The sequence below is a fragment of the Diabrotica undecimpunctata genome, chromosome 1 (genome assembly GCF_040954645.1).
Source record: "Diabrotica undecimpunctata isolate CICGRU chromosome 1, icDiaUnde3, whole genome shotgun sequence".
In the NCBI taxonomy this organism is placed as follows: Eukaryota; Metazoa; Arthropoda; class Insecta; order Coleoptera; family Chrysomelidae; genus Diabrotica; species Diabrotica undecimpunctata.
Window position 1 is genome coordinate 122,987,548 of NC_092803.1, and position 16,510 is coordinate 123,004,057.

General features: G+C 34.2%; 2 protein-coding genes across 3 annotated transcripts in view; one reads left to right on the plus strand and one right to left on the minus strand.

The window, feature by feature from the left end:
- LOC140431504 (uncharacterized) overlaps positions 1–10,195 on the minus strand; it is a 103,490-nt gene extending 93,295 nt beyond the window's left edge. Inside the window, exons 1-2 of one of the 2 annotated variants that reach the window (XM_072519419.1) lie at positions 9,880–10,192; positions 703–1,002 (exon numbers count right to left, since the gene is read on the minus strand). In XM_072519419.1, the coding sequence (XP_072375520.1) occupies positions 703–1,002; positions 9,880–10,024 (445 nt within the window). In that variant the 5' untranslated portion in view covers positions 10,025–10,192. Of the gene's footprint in view, positions 1–702; positions 1,003–9,879 lie in introns of both variants that reach the window. The other variant, XM_072519421.1, reaches the window with a different exon arrangement.
- Positions 10,196–10,728: 533 nt separating this feature from the next.
- The window catches only part of LOC140431447 (piwi-like protein Ago3), a 79,322-nt gene continuing 73,540 nt past the window's right edge, over positions 10,729–16,510 (plus strand). Inside the window, exon 1 of the mRNA XM_072519378.1 lies at positions 10,729–11,294. Within this exon, the coding sequence (XP_072375479.1) occupies positions 10,907–11,294 (388 nt within the window). The 5' untranslated portion in view covers positions 10,729–10,906. The remainder of the gene's footprint in view (positions 11,295–16,510) is intronic.

Consider the following 16,510-nt stretch of genomic DNA (forward strand, 5'->3'; position numbering starts at 1 on the left):
TAACAGATGAGATAATTTCATGACAATCAAAAGCTCGTTCCTTGGTAACAGCACGAAGCCGAAGGCTGAGTGCTGTTACCAAGCAACAAGCTTGAGAAATTTGTCATGAAATTATGAGGCATTCATCAATGTCCGAGGGATATTCGGCGGATAATTTTTCGAAAAAAAAAAAAAAATCATAACTCAACATAACGAAACATTTATTTATTAAAAGTACAGTTAGTGAAAGTACAATTATTAAAATTTATACTTTGAACATTCTCATTGCCGAAACGTGACATTTTGAAATTTATTTGGATGAAGTTGTCAAACTCGATCGTGTTGTCATAGGGATTGAAAATTGCACTGAATGTAATTATCAGTCTAATGTTGACATGATTGGGTGAAATTGTTCCACATGACACAAAATGACGAAATTTGAATGGTTGTTAGAACAGTCGAAAAATTATCAAAAAAAGTTTTTATATTTATATGGTGTTGGTTTCATTCTTGCTTCTTCAGTCGCTCTTAGAAAATCACTGTGTAACTAAACTTTTCTATTTTTGAGCTTACACTCAATACAACTGTGTACTGAATCTACTTTAAATCTGTGCAACCATCGCTGTTTATTATAATTAGTATTTTTAAAGACAAACAATATGTTTAAGGTAAAATAAAAAATAAGCAACAAATCATGATATCTTAAAATAACTAAATAATTACCTTCATCATCTTTGCTTTTTTCTGTAACCTCATTAGATAAGTTGCTGTCACCAGCTGTCTTGGGTCTAATTGGTGCATCAAAAGATTGTGATGTTTCACCTAAGAGACTTTCTAAATCATGAACCAGATCTTCAACATCTTCAGTAATTTTTTCACTAGACACAGGTATTTCTAACAGCTCATTAACATTTTCAGATGATGGAACCTTCATTATTTCACCACCTACAACTTTATTATTCATTACTGGTGGTTTTTGGTCAAAATTGTCAGATGATGTACTGCTAATTGGATCTTCTGAAACTGAAAATATATAGATATTACTATAACGATAAATACATGGGCATGTTGTGTTGGTACTCTATTGGCTATTATCACGTTTTGAGGTTGTTAAAGGGTTCTTCCTTTTTTGGTATCATTTGAGATGGCATATGATGCAAGAAAATTTATGGCAACTTTTGATAGTTTGTTAATTTGATAGATCACATCATTTATTCTTTTTTTTTTATCATTCATACCTTCCCATCTTAAGTTTAAGAGAAAGGCCTTAATGCATTTGTGATGACAAAACAAGAACTCCTTCTTTAAAACATCCATTGATGGATTGAGAATTATACTGATCTTTCATCCTACTACTGGCTATCTGAATATGTTGACATAGTTCAACCACAATATATATCAATATTAGAAAGAAGACTCTATAGCAAATTATGCAAAATTGCAAAGATTGCGCTCTTCAGGTCACCCTGTATGTGGATAGACGATGTGAGAACCGATTCTAAACAGATATTGAGGGTAGATAACTGGAGGAGAGCAGCCGAGGAAAGGGATGCTGGGAGGTGAATGCTGGGGGAGGCCAGGATCCAGATTGGACTGTAGCGCCATAGGAGAGAGATCTTGTCTAACTGTATAATCCACAACAAAATTAAGTCTTTTTCCTAAACAATAAATAAAGGGGAAGGTTCATATGAAATCAACATGAAAATAAATGACATTAAACACTGTACTAAGAAACTAAAACTGACGATTTTCCACATAAATTGTCTTGCATCATATGTCAGCTCAAACAATACTGAAGAAGCGAGAACCCTTTAACAACATCAAAATGTAGTTAATTACTAAATAAGTTTCAAAAGGCTTATGTCAAAAGAAATAGCATATTCAGCTATATCATCAAAAAACAAAAGGATCTTTTTACTGTTCTGATAGATGTCTCTGTAGCTCATTAAGCTGGCCAAGACCCCAATATAATTAAAGGGATTTGATCTGTATTTAAAAAAATAGTTCAATCGCTGGGATGAGTTGGTAATGTTTTGTTTAGATGAAAATTAATTGATGGCAACCAAGAGATTGCACCCATTAACTGATTGGTAGGCAAGGTATCATATATGTATTTTATTTTATTAATTGAATATTTGTTTTGATTGTAGGATAAGTGGATCATCCTATGGTATTAATCCTCTATAATAAGTTGCCATACACTAATGGCCAAAATTCTGGAAACTTTACAAAAATTATTGTTTCTACAGCAACACTCGTCTTATTATCGTGATTTATATAGTTTAATATTATTATGTATTTCTCACTCTATAAATATTTACATAATTAGCGCCGAAAATTCGAGATTTGTGAATGGCAACACTGGCAATACTGTACCACGTCACGTCAGACTTTCGCTAGTCGCCCAATTAGAAGCGTTTAGTATAGTTCCGTGCGACTCCAGTGTTTATTAGTGACTTCAGGTAGTTGTTACTACGAAGACAAGAGTTGTGACAGAAGAAGGTACATTCCCTTCCAAACCAACGCAGATTTTGCAAATGGTAAAAACGGCCGTTAAAACGACCGGGGCCACGGAATCAGTTAGGTCGACGAGGAGTACCAAAGATGGTAGGCTTTTAATCACGCTAGAAAACAATCAAGCTGCCTAAAACAAAATTAAGGATGCGCTAAAAAAAAAGGAGGGCGGTTTGAAGGCCTTATAATTAGGCGGCGAGGGAAAGTACATTACCCTACACATTAGGGGCATGTCAGAGGACGCCATTAAACAAGAAATAATGGAGGCCTTCAATGATCAGGTCGGCAAGCGGGAGGACACCTACAAAATAGTCAACCTAAGGTCGCTACGAGGAGATACCCAGGCAACTACACTGGTAGTTCCTGTGAGGGTGGCGGAAGTTATCCTCGGTATAGGATATATCAGAGTGGAAATAGTTAGATGCCAGGTACAAAAACGTCTGAGAGTTATCAGATGCAGTAAGTGCTGGGCCTATAGCCATGAAACAGCTAGTTGCAGCGGACCAGACCGCAGCCAACGAGCTGCTATCGCTGTGGAAAAAAAATCACGGCGTAAAAAAGTGTCAGGGAAAATACTGGTGTGTTCTGTGTAATGCAGAACACAGAACGGGAAGTATGGATTGCCCAGAATTTCGGGAAGCCCTGAAAAAAGCCCGAAATGCCGAAAGGCACGGGACCAAGTTACACTCACCTCCTATCATCCCTAGTGTACCCATACAAACCAGCGGGCAGGTACCCGTCGAAGAAGTCGAGGTCTTTGAGAACTTTCTCAGAAGGTGGATGAATTGTCGCCGGACAACCAATATTCTTGTAATAGTCACAATAGTCACCATCACTCATCTAAGTGACCTTACCTAGCGTAAGTGGTATACGCTAGTAGACAAAGATACTAAAAATACTACAAGTCAACGCCGGAAGAGCAAAGACAACACAACACACGACTTAATTTACGCAAAGGCTTTAGAAATCGAAGCAGATCTCTTGATTGTCCCAGAACCTAATAAGGAAATAGCTACGAATAAAGAATGGACATTTGATAATAATAACGTAAGCGTAGCCATAAATATACTAAACATAAAGGTGTGCGTCAATAATATAGTAAGAAAAAAGGGCATGTAACAATAAAAATTGATACGATAACCATAACAGCATGCTATATTTCCCCAAATATTCGAAGAGATCACTACACACAACACGTAGAGAATATAATTGACACGAAGAGAGAGAAAGATTTGTTAGTAGCCGGAGACATAAACCATAAGTACATTTTATGGGGATCCTCACGAAATGACAAAGGGCAAACTTTGGAACGAATGGATCTCTTTGTGAGAGGTACATCGGAAAGTCATATAGATATTACCCTAGCAAGCAACAGTGTTGCCAAGAAAATTAAAGATTTGGATGTACTGGATGAGATTATTTTCACCTTTCACTGGTACATCACATATGAAATTGGCACTCAGGTCACAAAATATGACAGGAAGAGGATAGTATTTGATAAAGAAAAATTTAAAATATAAATAAATAAGCACACAAAAGAAGTGCTACAACACAATCACAGGGAGGCTATTCTCAAAATCTGGACAATTAATTTCAGAGCGAAGAAGTCTTCTGAGGAAAAGAATGTACAAAATATTTTATTTTTACATTGTAATCATTTTTGAGTATGTGTCGTGTTCTTTTAATGAATATTTTAATTTGGTATGTATGTTGGTATTGTTCGTAATGCGCAAAAATCCCATTATTCAAATTTTTGTTACATTTTTTTGCATCTCATAGAGTCTCTAAGCATATACCCAAACTACTATACTCGCTAAAACGACACTCAGTCGTAACTGCAAGACGCAAGAGTCTCGCAGGCTTAGTCTTGTTCTTGCTCAAATCTTGCACTTGGTCAGTCTTGGTTCTGTTAAAATTAGGCGGTCTCGGTCTTGCGAAAATGCAAGAACAAAACGATGACTGCAAGACCAAGACCGATTTTGGACAACACTAAATGCCATAGCATTTGCAGACGACCTGCAATCCTAATAGAATCTAATGTGAATGGGGATATTGAAAATAAGTTGTTACAGAAAAGTCAACAGGTAGATGATAGAGAATGACCTAGAGTCCTAGAGTTGACAAGTAGTCAAACAGGTATAGTAGTACTAAAGGGACCAAGACAGAGACCAAATCTGACTTTTGATTTAAATTGTAGTATTTTAGTATAGAGCAGTATAGATTTAAATGTAGTTCAGATGGCTGAACAGAAAATCTCTGCAATGACAAAGATTATGCCAAATATAGGCAGGCTGAGTACCTATAAAAGGAAAATGTATCTCCAGGTGGTACAGTCGACCCTCCTATATGGGACACCTGAATGGTTTGACATGTTAAGATTTAAAAAATATAAAGAAATATTAACAAGAACAGAAAGAAAACCCCTTCTCGAGGTAATAAGTGTGTACTGGACTACATCGATGATAGCCCTATAGATGATTGCGGGTAGGCTCCCCATTCACCTCTAAGTAAAAGAATGTAAGATATTAAACGACAATGATAACGGCCACCTAACACGGATGAAAGCCGAGGTAAGAGAACAAATGCTAAAGGAATGGCAACAAGAATGTGAGGCACAGACAGAAAAAGCACAACAGACAAAGGCACTAATTCCAGATGTGAAAGAGTGGTATAAATTAGGTTATTTACACAATTCCTGACCGGACACGGCTCATTTAGGTCTTATACATATCGCATAAGGAAAACAAGACGATTTATGTACAGAATGCGGAGTGCGCGTGAACGCAGAGCATTGCATATTCCATTGCGACGTTTTTCACGATAAACAACAAGATATTAGAACAAGGCTAGGAGAGACAACACTAGAGAATATAGTGATTTTAATTACGCAAAATGCAGAGAACTTTTACGTGATATCAGACTTAATAACAGAAGTAATAAAAAAAAAGGAAACACGAGAGAGAGCTAGACAAGATGAGAGAGTGACAGAAGACTACAAGACTTTTATTCCTCATCATATGGAACAGATCATAAGAATAAATCAAATAATATAAGTCAAAAGATAAACTATTTCTCACTGTCGGCATTACTGACATGGAGTAGAGAGAGGATCAGCGCAGCGGGACAGCCGAAGTGATGTTTGCTAAGAACACATACCAGGTGCGGGTATGAGGGGTGGGAAGCGCAGTACCCAGGTTTCTTGGGGTGCTGTGGTTTGCCCCTACGGTCTTATGAAGATTTCCTCCTCAAAAAAGTTTTTTTTAATTGTCAGAGATTAACACATTAGTGTCAACTGGTTGATTGTTTGCCAGGAAAGAGAGCCAAAGCAACTACTCATCATAAAGAAGGTTACTTATATTAAGAAATAGCAAACAAAATTGTGTGTTGAAGCCAAAAAATCAGGTGTAATGAAAGTTTATAAACATTATCATAATACTGGAACAATAAATTTTTTTCATTATAAGATAGGTTCTCAAAACAAACAAAATTTTGCTGCTTTATTTTTCTAAATACTATTCTAGTTTTGAAAGCATATTAAAAATAATATTGTGCGTACTAGTTAATTCGGTTATTGCTATTTATATTTCCTAAATAATAGAGCGCAAAGAGCCGAGGATTGCTAAAATTTTATCGCTAACTGTAGCGCTTGTTCCCAAGATCCCGGTACTGATGAAAAGCAAATAATATCATGCGACAGTTGCCATTCAAGGATAAACATTGCAGAAAAATGCTCTGGCTTGTCCACATCCGAGATATGGGCAATTATTTTGCAGAAACGTCTACTTATTTATTTTGCGCTACCTGCTGTGATGCATTTAAGAGTGTTCCTATGTTTGTGGGAAGATTTGCCAAGCTGGAAGAAGAAATCACCAGTCTTAAAGAAAAGGTTACATTAATGGAAAATAGCAATTCACAGACAACACCCAATTCAGTTTCTTATGAAGTACAACAATGTATAGATAGAGCTCAAAATCTTATGATTTAAAAAATTCCTGAATAATAAATAATGTATTAGCTGATCGCATCAGCTATGACAAATCTCAGGTGTGTGAGCTCTTTCGTTTACTCAGCTTACAGGATGAATCCACCATATCACATGTTATCCGAGTTGCCAAAAGGAACTAGATGAAAGAAAATCTGTTGGTGATGAAAATCTATGCATTAGACACCGCAGTGGTGTTCCTACAGTTTGTAAAGTTCAATAACAAAAAAAAATAGTAAATTAAAGGCCATTTATGAAGACCATTTTCCCATTTAGTTCTGATAACTTTATTACTAGTGGACCAAGTAAGCGAAGATATCTATTACAACATCTTTATTTATAACATTTTATTGCTCCATTGTGTCACTCACCTCAACAAGTTTTCAAAATGGGGTGGGGGAATATAATATTATCATAGGTACTTATACAGTGAATTTATTAACAAACATGTTTTAATGATTTTTGTTTAATTTCTTGTGATGTAGAATGTAGGTTTACCAAATAATCAAAGTTATGCCATTACAGAAACATATTATTACTAAAAAATTAAGGTTCCATCCACATAAATATCATTGAAAAATTATTCATTTTATCTAAAAACTATTATCAACAAAGAAATATGTACTGTGTCAGCGATATCTGTGCAGGTTGTATTACCAACAAATTCATACTTGTCATCATACATTACATTTTTATTGATGGTTAAAAATTAAATGATCTGGTACTATTTAATATCTCAGTGGGAATTACATAGTAGGTAAATGGTCAATCAGCATCTTATGTAAAATGTTATTTAGTATTTAATTTTTAGTTTATTTAGTAATATTAATTAGTAATTAGTATTTATAGTTCATTGAAATATTACATTGTTTACGCTTAGCGGTAGGATAAGTATAAGCTTAAGTTTAAGTTTGAGGGGTCGCCATCCTGGTCCCCCTGAAGCCATCTTGAAAAAATAAGGAGAAAGTGTTTTTCCTTACCCAACAAAAAATTTTATCAGACATTATTTGTAGAAAAGATTAAATTGTCTACAACTGTCTGTACTCTTGTAATGCAATTTGTTATATTGTTTAATAGATCTCTGGAAACCTCTATGTTTCCTTCATGGAAAAAAGTTATGTTGTTCCTATTTTTAATAATGGTCAGAAAGACAACATTGAAAATTATCATAGCATTTGTATACAATCTGCAATCTCTAAACTCTTCTACTGTCTTATAGAAAAGGCAACTTTCTTGGTTATGTAAAGGTTTAATATCTCAATCACAACATGGTTTTCATAGCAAAAAATCCAATGCAACAAACTTGGTTTGCTATCAATCTGATATATTATCTCAAATGGAAGACTTAACAGATAGATGCAATATACACAGATTTTTCCAAAGCAGTTGATCATATAGATCACCAAATACTTTTGGGCAAATTAATTAATGTGGGCTTTCATGTCAGGTTTGTTGAATGGATTAAAAACTCTACATCTGGTAGAAGTCAAAGAGTCAAGATAGGTTGTCATCTGTCTAGCAGTATCTCAGTAACATCTGGAGTTCCTCAAGGAGGCCACACATCCACTTCTTTTAAATATTTTCATTAACAACCAGTTTCCTAAATTAAATAATTAAATTAAATAAAATTAAATAAGTTTTGAATCCTAACTGTGATATTGTAAATTGTAATTTAAACTGTTAATAGGGTTTCCCTGTATATTAATTAAATAAATAAATAATTAGCAAAACGAACAGGCAAAAAACAGGAATTTAGTCAATTAGATGAGCACAGAATAAGTCTTTACATGATTGTCACATCTCCATATAGAATTTAATGCTATTGTCAAATCACCTGGCTTATCAGAAATTGTGTAAAAGTGGATTGCGATCAGAGCCATAAAAAGAAGCTGTTTCTGAACAAAAAACAGGCAAAAATGCATTGACTGTGAGTGTCATGGTATGGGCTTGTATGACCTCTAGCAGAGTTACATATTTCGCATTAATAGAGGCCAATATAAATACAAAAATAGACTATCAGAGATTTGTTTGAAGGGGATTTTTAACAATGCATGTTGCAGCAGAATGAAGCATTCTGTCATATGGCCAATACTTCCATAGAATGATTGAGAACTCCTGATATTACTGTCCTGTCTTGGACTGGAATTAGTCCAGATCTAAATCCATTAGAAAATCTATGGTCAAGGTTGAAAACATTCTTTGGAATGGTGGTTAGGCAAATATTTTAATACATTTGAAATCAAAAACTTCATGGGAGAGAATGGACAAATTGGTCCAGTTGAACAAGCTTAGAGCTTGTATTACTGATAATGATAATTGCAGAAAATTATAATATACATTTCATTATACTTATAAAAAATTTATCATATATTAAAAAATTATCAATAAAATGACATTTTCACCAAATAATGTTTCAAATCCACTGTGAAAAACAATTTAAAATTTGTCTTAACTAAACAGTTTTTGTTCTCCTTTTATATACCAAAAAAAGCAATTTTCTTTGTAACTTTTGTCACATGTATATATATATACATATAAAAGTTTAATTATGTTAATAAATAAAGAAGCAATACATTGTTCTTGTAGTGATCCTTTCCCAAGTTTTTTCCTATTCTAAAGTGGCTGGAACCTACTGATGATGAACAAATATAGTTATGGTTGCCTTCCACCTTTTATGCTGTTTTTTCTTTTTTTTTCTCTGGTTTTGTTATATATAATCATTTACTTATTTGTATTACCATTTGAATCAATCATAAAATTAGAAATATACAATGCCTACATCATAACTGACTTATCATAGTGTTTTCCTTTCTGTAAAGTTTATTATAATGAATATAACATAACTCAAAGCTGTAGATAATTATTATGATTTATACTTATTAAATATGATCATACTGAACATAGAACTTATTTAATTTAGACAATCAATAAATTTAGAAAATTTGATTATCAATCTCATAAATATAATTATGTCAATGTCCTAATAATCCAGTATTAACAAAATAATACAGAAAAGTGCTTTTTCAATTCAAAATTAATGTCTTAAACCCAGAAAGCACAAATATGTGATTTAGTCTTAATTAAGTATATTACCACATACCTAAAACAAGTTAAAACAGGAACTGGGCAAATAATAACTTAAGTATTTAATCAGTCAATAAGAGCTTTAAGCGATGCACTTTTAATGAACTAATTAAAGTATACTAAAAAATTATATCGTTACGTGACTTATTACTTTACAATCTATAATTTATCAATAACGCCGGTATGCAATATACGTGTCTAAATGTTGAAACAAGTTCTAAATAGCAATGGCTTGGTCTGAAACCTAGGACAACTGATAAGTTGTATTAAGTTACAGATTATAATCGTAAGAAAGTTATAATTTCGATTTAAATAATTACCAGTTTCAGAAGCCGTAGAGTTGGTATTTGCATCGGTTGAAGACGTCGGGGTAGCATCGCTAGAGTCGCTTTTTTCCTCTTTATTGGACGTTGACAGGACATTGCCCATTGTTGAGGTTAGTTCATCAGTTTTTGAGCTATCCATTGTTATCTATACCATCGAATTATGTGTAGAAAGTTATTAAAAAATAACAACAAAACTACTATATTTATACTTTCACTATTTTAGAACTTAATATCAGCATTTTGTTTACTAATTTTTATCATAACGCTACTTATGCACAAAACGCCAAACATATAAACGGGATACAAGGAAACTACAAGAGAACCTACAAATTGCGTTTTTCATTTTTGACATTGTGGGAACTCAAACATTTCAACCAATGATATGACATATATTTTCAATTTCAGCAATAGTAAGTAAGCAGAGATCGTATTGGTTTAGAGAATAATAATTTTGTAACAGCCAAATTTAAAACTGCAGAATTTTAAAGAAGAAATAAGTTGCTATAAAATTATTACAGGCATGTTATTAAAAAGCTAGACTGAAATTAATTCTTGAGTCCTATGTTTTTATTACAATCTATTAGTGTTTGGAGATGTAGATAATATCAATTAATAATAAATTATATTTTTGCCCAATTATTTTCATCATTACATATATTTTACTGCTTCTTTTTGAAAATAAATTCAGATGAGACTATGAACATAGACGTATATGTTAATAATTTAATATTATACGTCTATGAATATGAAGGCATATTTCAGGTATATTTTAAATGTGAATTTGGCCTTGGCCTTAACTGTCAATTTCAACTGTCAAATGTCATCGCCAAAGATTAAATTAGGCGCAAGCGCACGGTCACAGTTCGCAGTTTTTGCATTTACTGGCATGGCATGAGTGGTTTTATGTTTCATAGTTATTGGTGTTTGAAAATTTTGTCCAAGGCATTTATGTTTATAATTTTATGAATACGGACTACACGAAACATAATTTTAATATTATAACAAATACTTAAAACTAGAAATGGATAGACCACCGCCGAGAGGACGTGGGGCCCTTATGGCTGCACTTAGACTTCAAAAAGAGAAGGAAACTACCGAGAAATCGGTAGGCATAGCACCAGAACCTCCAAAGCCAACACAAGCCAGGGGACGTTCTGCTAGTCTTTTAAAACTTTTAGCTGCCAAGCCAGGACCTTCAGTAGAAAGTGAAAATGATGCAAATAAACCTACATCAAGTGTTTCAACTTCTAATGTTCCAGTGGTCCCAGATGCAACACCTAAAAGTGATGTTCCAGTATCCACATCTAAAATTGAGGTTGCAGTATCCACATCTAAAGGCAGTGTAGAGGAGATCACAAGATCGACATCTCAAATGCCCTTTGTTGAGAAGGAACCTGTGTATTTTCAAGGTAAGTGAAGACCCTATTATTATACCTTCATATTTTATAGAATATTATATTGAATTGCGGGTTCAGGTATACCTCACAAGGTACTTCAAACTTTGTTCCTAAATTATGACAGACAAATAATAAAATAAACAAACAGTTGATTACATGTTAAGTACCTAATTCATAAATTGGAATAATTATTAAGGTCTAAATTTTGATATTATTTTGAATTCCTGCATTTTATAAAGAGTATATAAATGATAGTTTTTACATAAAATAGGGTTGTTGTTATTATTTTTATTATTATTAAAGAATAAAACAAATGACTTAACTCAAGAATGTATTATTATTTGGACAATATTTTAATGCTAAATGTTTCTATTGGTTATGGTTTTTAATTGATTGTTACAGAACATGAAAAAAAATATATTATATTTTTTTTCTCTTGCTTAAGATGAAAAGCAGAGGTACTGATTTCTTGAAATCAGCACCAACTGATCTTCGGCATTTTTTTCTTTCCCATCCGCTGTCAAACCTGTCCACTGCCGCAAATTCCTCAACCAAGAGAGTTTCTTCCGTCCTATCCATTTTTTTCCATATATTTAATAAAGACCTTTATTATTATTATGTATTATTCCAGAATTAGCCATATGGCTCACACTCCCTCTAAGGGGAAAATTCACTCAACCCAGATACCTACGGTATCAAAAAGTATTGAACTCTGGTGGGACTCTTTCCGTGTTATTGAGCCCTAGGTGACTTGGTATGCTGGAGTATCCTATGCTATGGAGTTTATTAACTAGTATGAGATCTGGTCTATTATGTGCCACTGTTTGGTCTGTGAGCACAGTGCGGTCCCAGTATAGCTTGTAGTTGTCATTCTCAAGTATACTCTCAGGAACATATTGATAATATGGAAGATGGTTTGTTTGAAGAAGTCCCAGTTTGATAGCTATCTCCTGATGAATAATCTTTCCTAGTAAGTCGTGCAGTTCCTTATATTCAGTTGCAGCAAATGCCTGACAGCCCCTGGTAAGTTGTTGGATGGTTTCCTGAGCTTGACAATATCGGCATTTGTCATTTTAGACCTGAGTATATCGGCATTTGTCTGTTGGTATAACCTGATCCTGAATGGCCAGTAGTGAACCTTTTTTCGGGAAACATCTTTCCTGATGTCAGCCAATAGTTCGATGCTATATTGTCGACATGGTCTTGACTGACCTCATTGGGATGTCGCCCGTGCAGACATTTACCCATCTAGGTGCGCATTTTTTCGTCCTTATTAAGATGGTTTATGCGCATTTCTGGTTCCCTCAGTTTGATTGGTGTTGTATCATCTACTGTACAAACGCGAGATGTAGAGTAGATGTCTCAGCTTGCACCTGAAAATAAGTTCTTAAATTAGTAATTTTGTTTTTCTAGTTGCTCACTTATATCCATAAGTCCTCGTCCTCCTAAATACCATGGTAATGTCGTTCTTTCTACTGCACTTCAAGGATGGTGTTTTTATGCCTTTGTGAGATGTGTTCATATTTTTCGTTTGTTTTTTTTTATTTATTATTATTATTGAAGAAAATTTATTATTATTAATATTAAAGAAAAAATTGTAAAGTAATTACTATTTAAATGGGAATAAGCCACAATTAAAGGTTAAAGTATCGTTCTCAAAATCAAAATATAAAATCATTCTCAAAATATAAACGTTAGTAAATTAAACAAATTTTTTTTTTACTTGCTGAAAAATTCTTCCATAAATTTAATTTTATCTGACTCATTTATATTGACAATTCAAGACAATAACATTTACCATGGAAAAGGAATATAACACACTATCTTTCCTGGATGTTTTAATCTCTAAGAATGTTACTGGATATGAGACTCAGGTGTATAGAAAACCAACACACACCAACAGATATTTAAATTTCAAATCAAATCACAATGTTAATATTAAAAAGGGGAATCATTAAATCCTTATATGATAGAGCCAAAGTTACTTGTTCTAATGAAAATATGTTCTTGGAGGAAAAACATTTGTTAACATCTGTTTTATTAAAAAATGATTATCCTTTATCGTTTATAAATAAGGAATTTTCAACAATCGACTGAATAGAACAGAACAACTTAGAACGAGATCCTACAGCATACATAAGGAATAATACGAGGAAAATAACAATACCATACACAAAAGGATTATCAGAAAAACTTAAAAGGGTAGGAAATAAATTAAACATTTCAACAACATTCAAAACAACAAATACATTGAGATCTATTTTGTCTAAAACCAAACCTAACAATGAAGAAGAAAGGACAAAGAATTGCATTTATAAAATACCTTGTGAATGCGATCAGTTTTATTTAGGTGAAACATCAAGGCCATTAAATGTTAGAATAAGTGAACATCAATCTTATAATAAAAATAAAGAATTTGATAGATCTCAAATATGTAAACATGCATGGGATAGTGAACATAGGGTTCAATGGAATGATTCAAATATAGTCCTAAAAGAAACTGATGGTAAAAGGAGAAAAATCAAAGAAGTGGCTCTAATTATGCTGAATGAGACCAATTATGTAGCAAATTCCTTGGTAAAATGTAGTAGGATCTAGTTACCCATATTAAAAGAGGATGTTATTAAAAGGAAAATACCAGTATTAGTAAGTCAGTAACATATAGAGGATACATCATTTATGTTTTTTTTTTTAATAACAAACATATAAAATCAAAATTGGGTGTTTATAGAAAGTAAACTAAATGCATGACCAAATACTCCATCCATCCATCCAATGGCGCTACAGCCCAAATCGGGCCTTGGCCTCCCTCAACAGGCTTCTCCAACCATCTCTATTTACTGCTGTTCTTTTCCATGAACGCGTTCCCAGGCAGTTCCTGGCATCCTCATCGACTTCATCTTCCCATCTCTTTTTAGGTCTTCCAACAGGTCTTTTTCCCTGTATTCTTGCATTTAATAATTTTCTGCGGATTCTATTCTCATGCATGCGGACCACGTGCCCTGCTCATCGTAATCTCTGCAGTTTAGTATGTTGTGCTAGAGTTGGTTCGCTATATTGCTCGTATATTTCTCTATTGTACCTAATTCGCCAGTTGTTGTTTTCACTTATTGGGCCCAGGATCCTACGTAATATTTTTCTTTCAAACACATCTAATGCATTGGCAGATTTCTGTGTCACCACCCATGTTTCGCAACCATAACTTACTATGGGCCTGATTATTGTTTTATAGACCCGGAGTTTTGTTTTCCGGTGTACGTCTCGCGATTTGAATATGTGGCCCATCGCGAAATAGGCTTTATTTGCCAGCACAAGCCTTCTATTTATTTCCGGTTCTTCTTCATTGCTTGCGACCAGATCCATTCCTAGGTATGTGAATCTATTTACATGTTCTATATCGTCAATAAAGTGTTGTTGCACCAGTCTATTTGATCTGGTTTGTATGAGTAGTTTTGTTTTATTTGTATTTATTGCTAGCCCTACTGCTTCTGCACTCTGTTTCAACTCAACGTAGGTTTCTTCCGCTGCATTCATTGTTCTGCTCATTATGTTTATGTCATCTGCGTATGCTGCTAATTGGGTAGACTTGTTTGTAAGTATGTTATTTCCGCTCACCGTCAACCGTCTAATTACATATTCCAGAACAAGATTAAAGAGCGTTGGAGCTAGTCCATCGCCTTGTTTCAGTCCTTGCGTTATCGTAAACGCATCAGTGATCTGTCCCTGAATACATACCTGTGCTTCTGTTTCTGTCATTGTCATTTGCACTAGTCGTATTAATTTTGATGGTATGCCAAATTCTTTCAGTATATTAGGTAGAATTGTTCTATCTATTGAATCATAGGCTTGTTTAAAATCTACAAAGAGATTGTAAACGTCCATGTCATATTCCCATGCTTTGGCTAGTATTTGTTTAACTGTAAATAGTTGGTCAATGGTAGATCTATTTTGCCTAAACCCTGCTTGATATTCCCCGATGATTTTTTCCGTGAGAGGTTGTAGTCTTCGATTAATGATGTTTGTGAGTATTTTGTATCCCGAACAAAGTAAAGAGATGCCTCTATAATTCTGACACAACAGTTTGTCTCCTTTTTTATGAATAGGGCAGATTATACTTTTCTTCCATTGTTGGGGAATTTCTTCTTCTATCCATATCTCTCGTATTAGCTGGTACATCTGTTGTGTCAAATTCCTTCCTCCTTGCTTGAGTAGTTCTGCCGGTATTTTATCTATTCCCGGTGCTTTATGGCTTTTTTGTATGTGGATTGCCGTTTGGACCTCCTCTAGCGTTGGGGGTCTAGTTAATTCATTTTCTTCTCCATCTTTCCCCAGTTCTTGTTGTTGTACCTCCTGTCGTGCCTGCTGCTGCCACTGTTGTTGTAATGGTAGTTGTGTCCCTTTGTTTAGTAATTCCTTAAAATATGTCATCCAGGTTCTCTTAATTTCGTCCATATCGCTAATGATTTCACCTTTCTTATTTTTGCAGAGGCTAGTCCTCGGTTTGTATCCTTGTCTTAGATGTTTGATAAATTGGTATGCGCTACGTGTTTCGTTTTCCTTAAACTCTCTCTCTATGTTTAGTATCCGTTGGTTTTCATACTTTCTCTTTTTCTGCCTGCACAGTTTATCTGCTCTTCGTCTTTTGTTCTCATGTTCTGTTTTTCTCTCTCTAGTACGTCTGAGTATGTAATTCTTATGCGCTTCATTTCTTTCCTGTATAGCTTGTTTGCATTCTTCGTCGAACCATGTTTCTTCTCTCCGTTGTGTCTTTGTTCCTAAGACTTCTTTCGCTGTGTTGAGTATGATACTGCTTATTGTGTTCCATTGGTTTTCTATTGTGGAGTCTGCTCTGTTTTCTTCTAGTAATTTTTCATCCACTGTTCTCTCAAATCTTTCTTGTACCTCAGAGACTTTTAGGTTGTCTAAGTTTAGTTTTTCTTGTTTTGTATATTTTTCTTTTACCTGTCGACTGATTTTGCATCTAAACCGTGCCTGTACTAGCAGATGGTCTGAGTCACAGCTTGCACCACGTCTGCTTTTTACATCCAATATACTCGTCGCCATTCTTTTTTCAGCCAGTATATGGTCTATTTGATTGATCGTATTTCCGTCAGGTGATATCCAGGTGCCCTTATGTATGTCCCGATGTGGGAAGCATGTCGAACTGATAATCATATTCTTTCCAGCTGCAAAATCTATTAGAAACTGACCATTCTCATTTGTGTCTC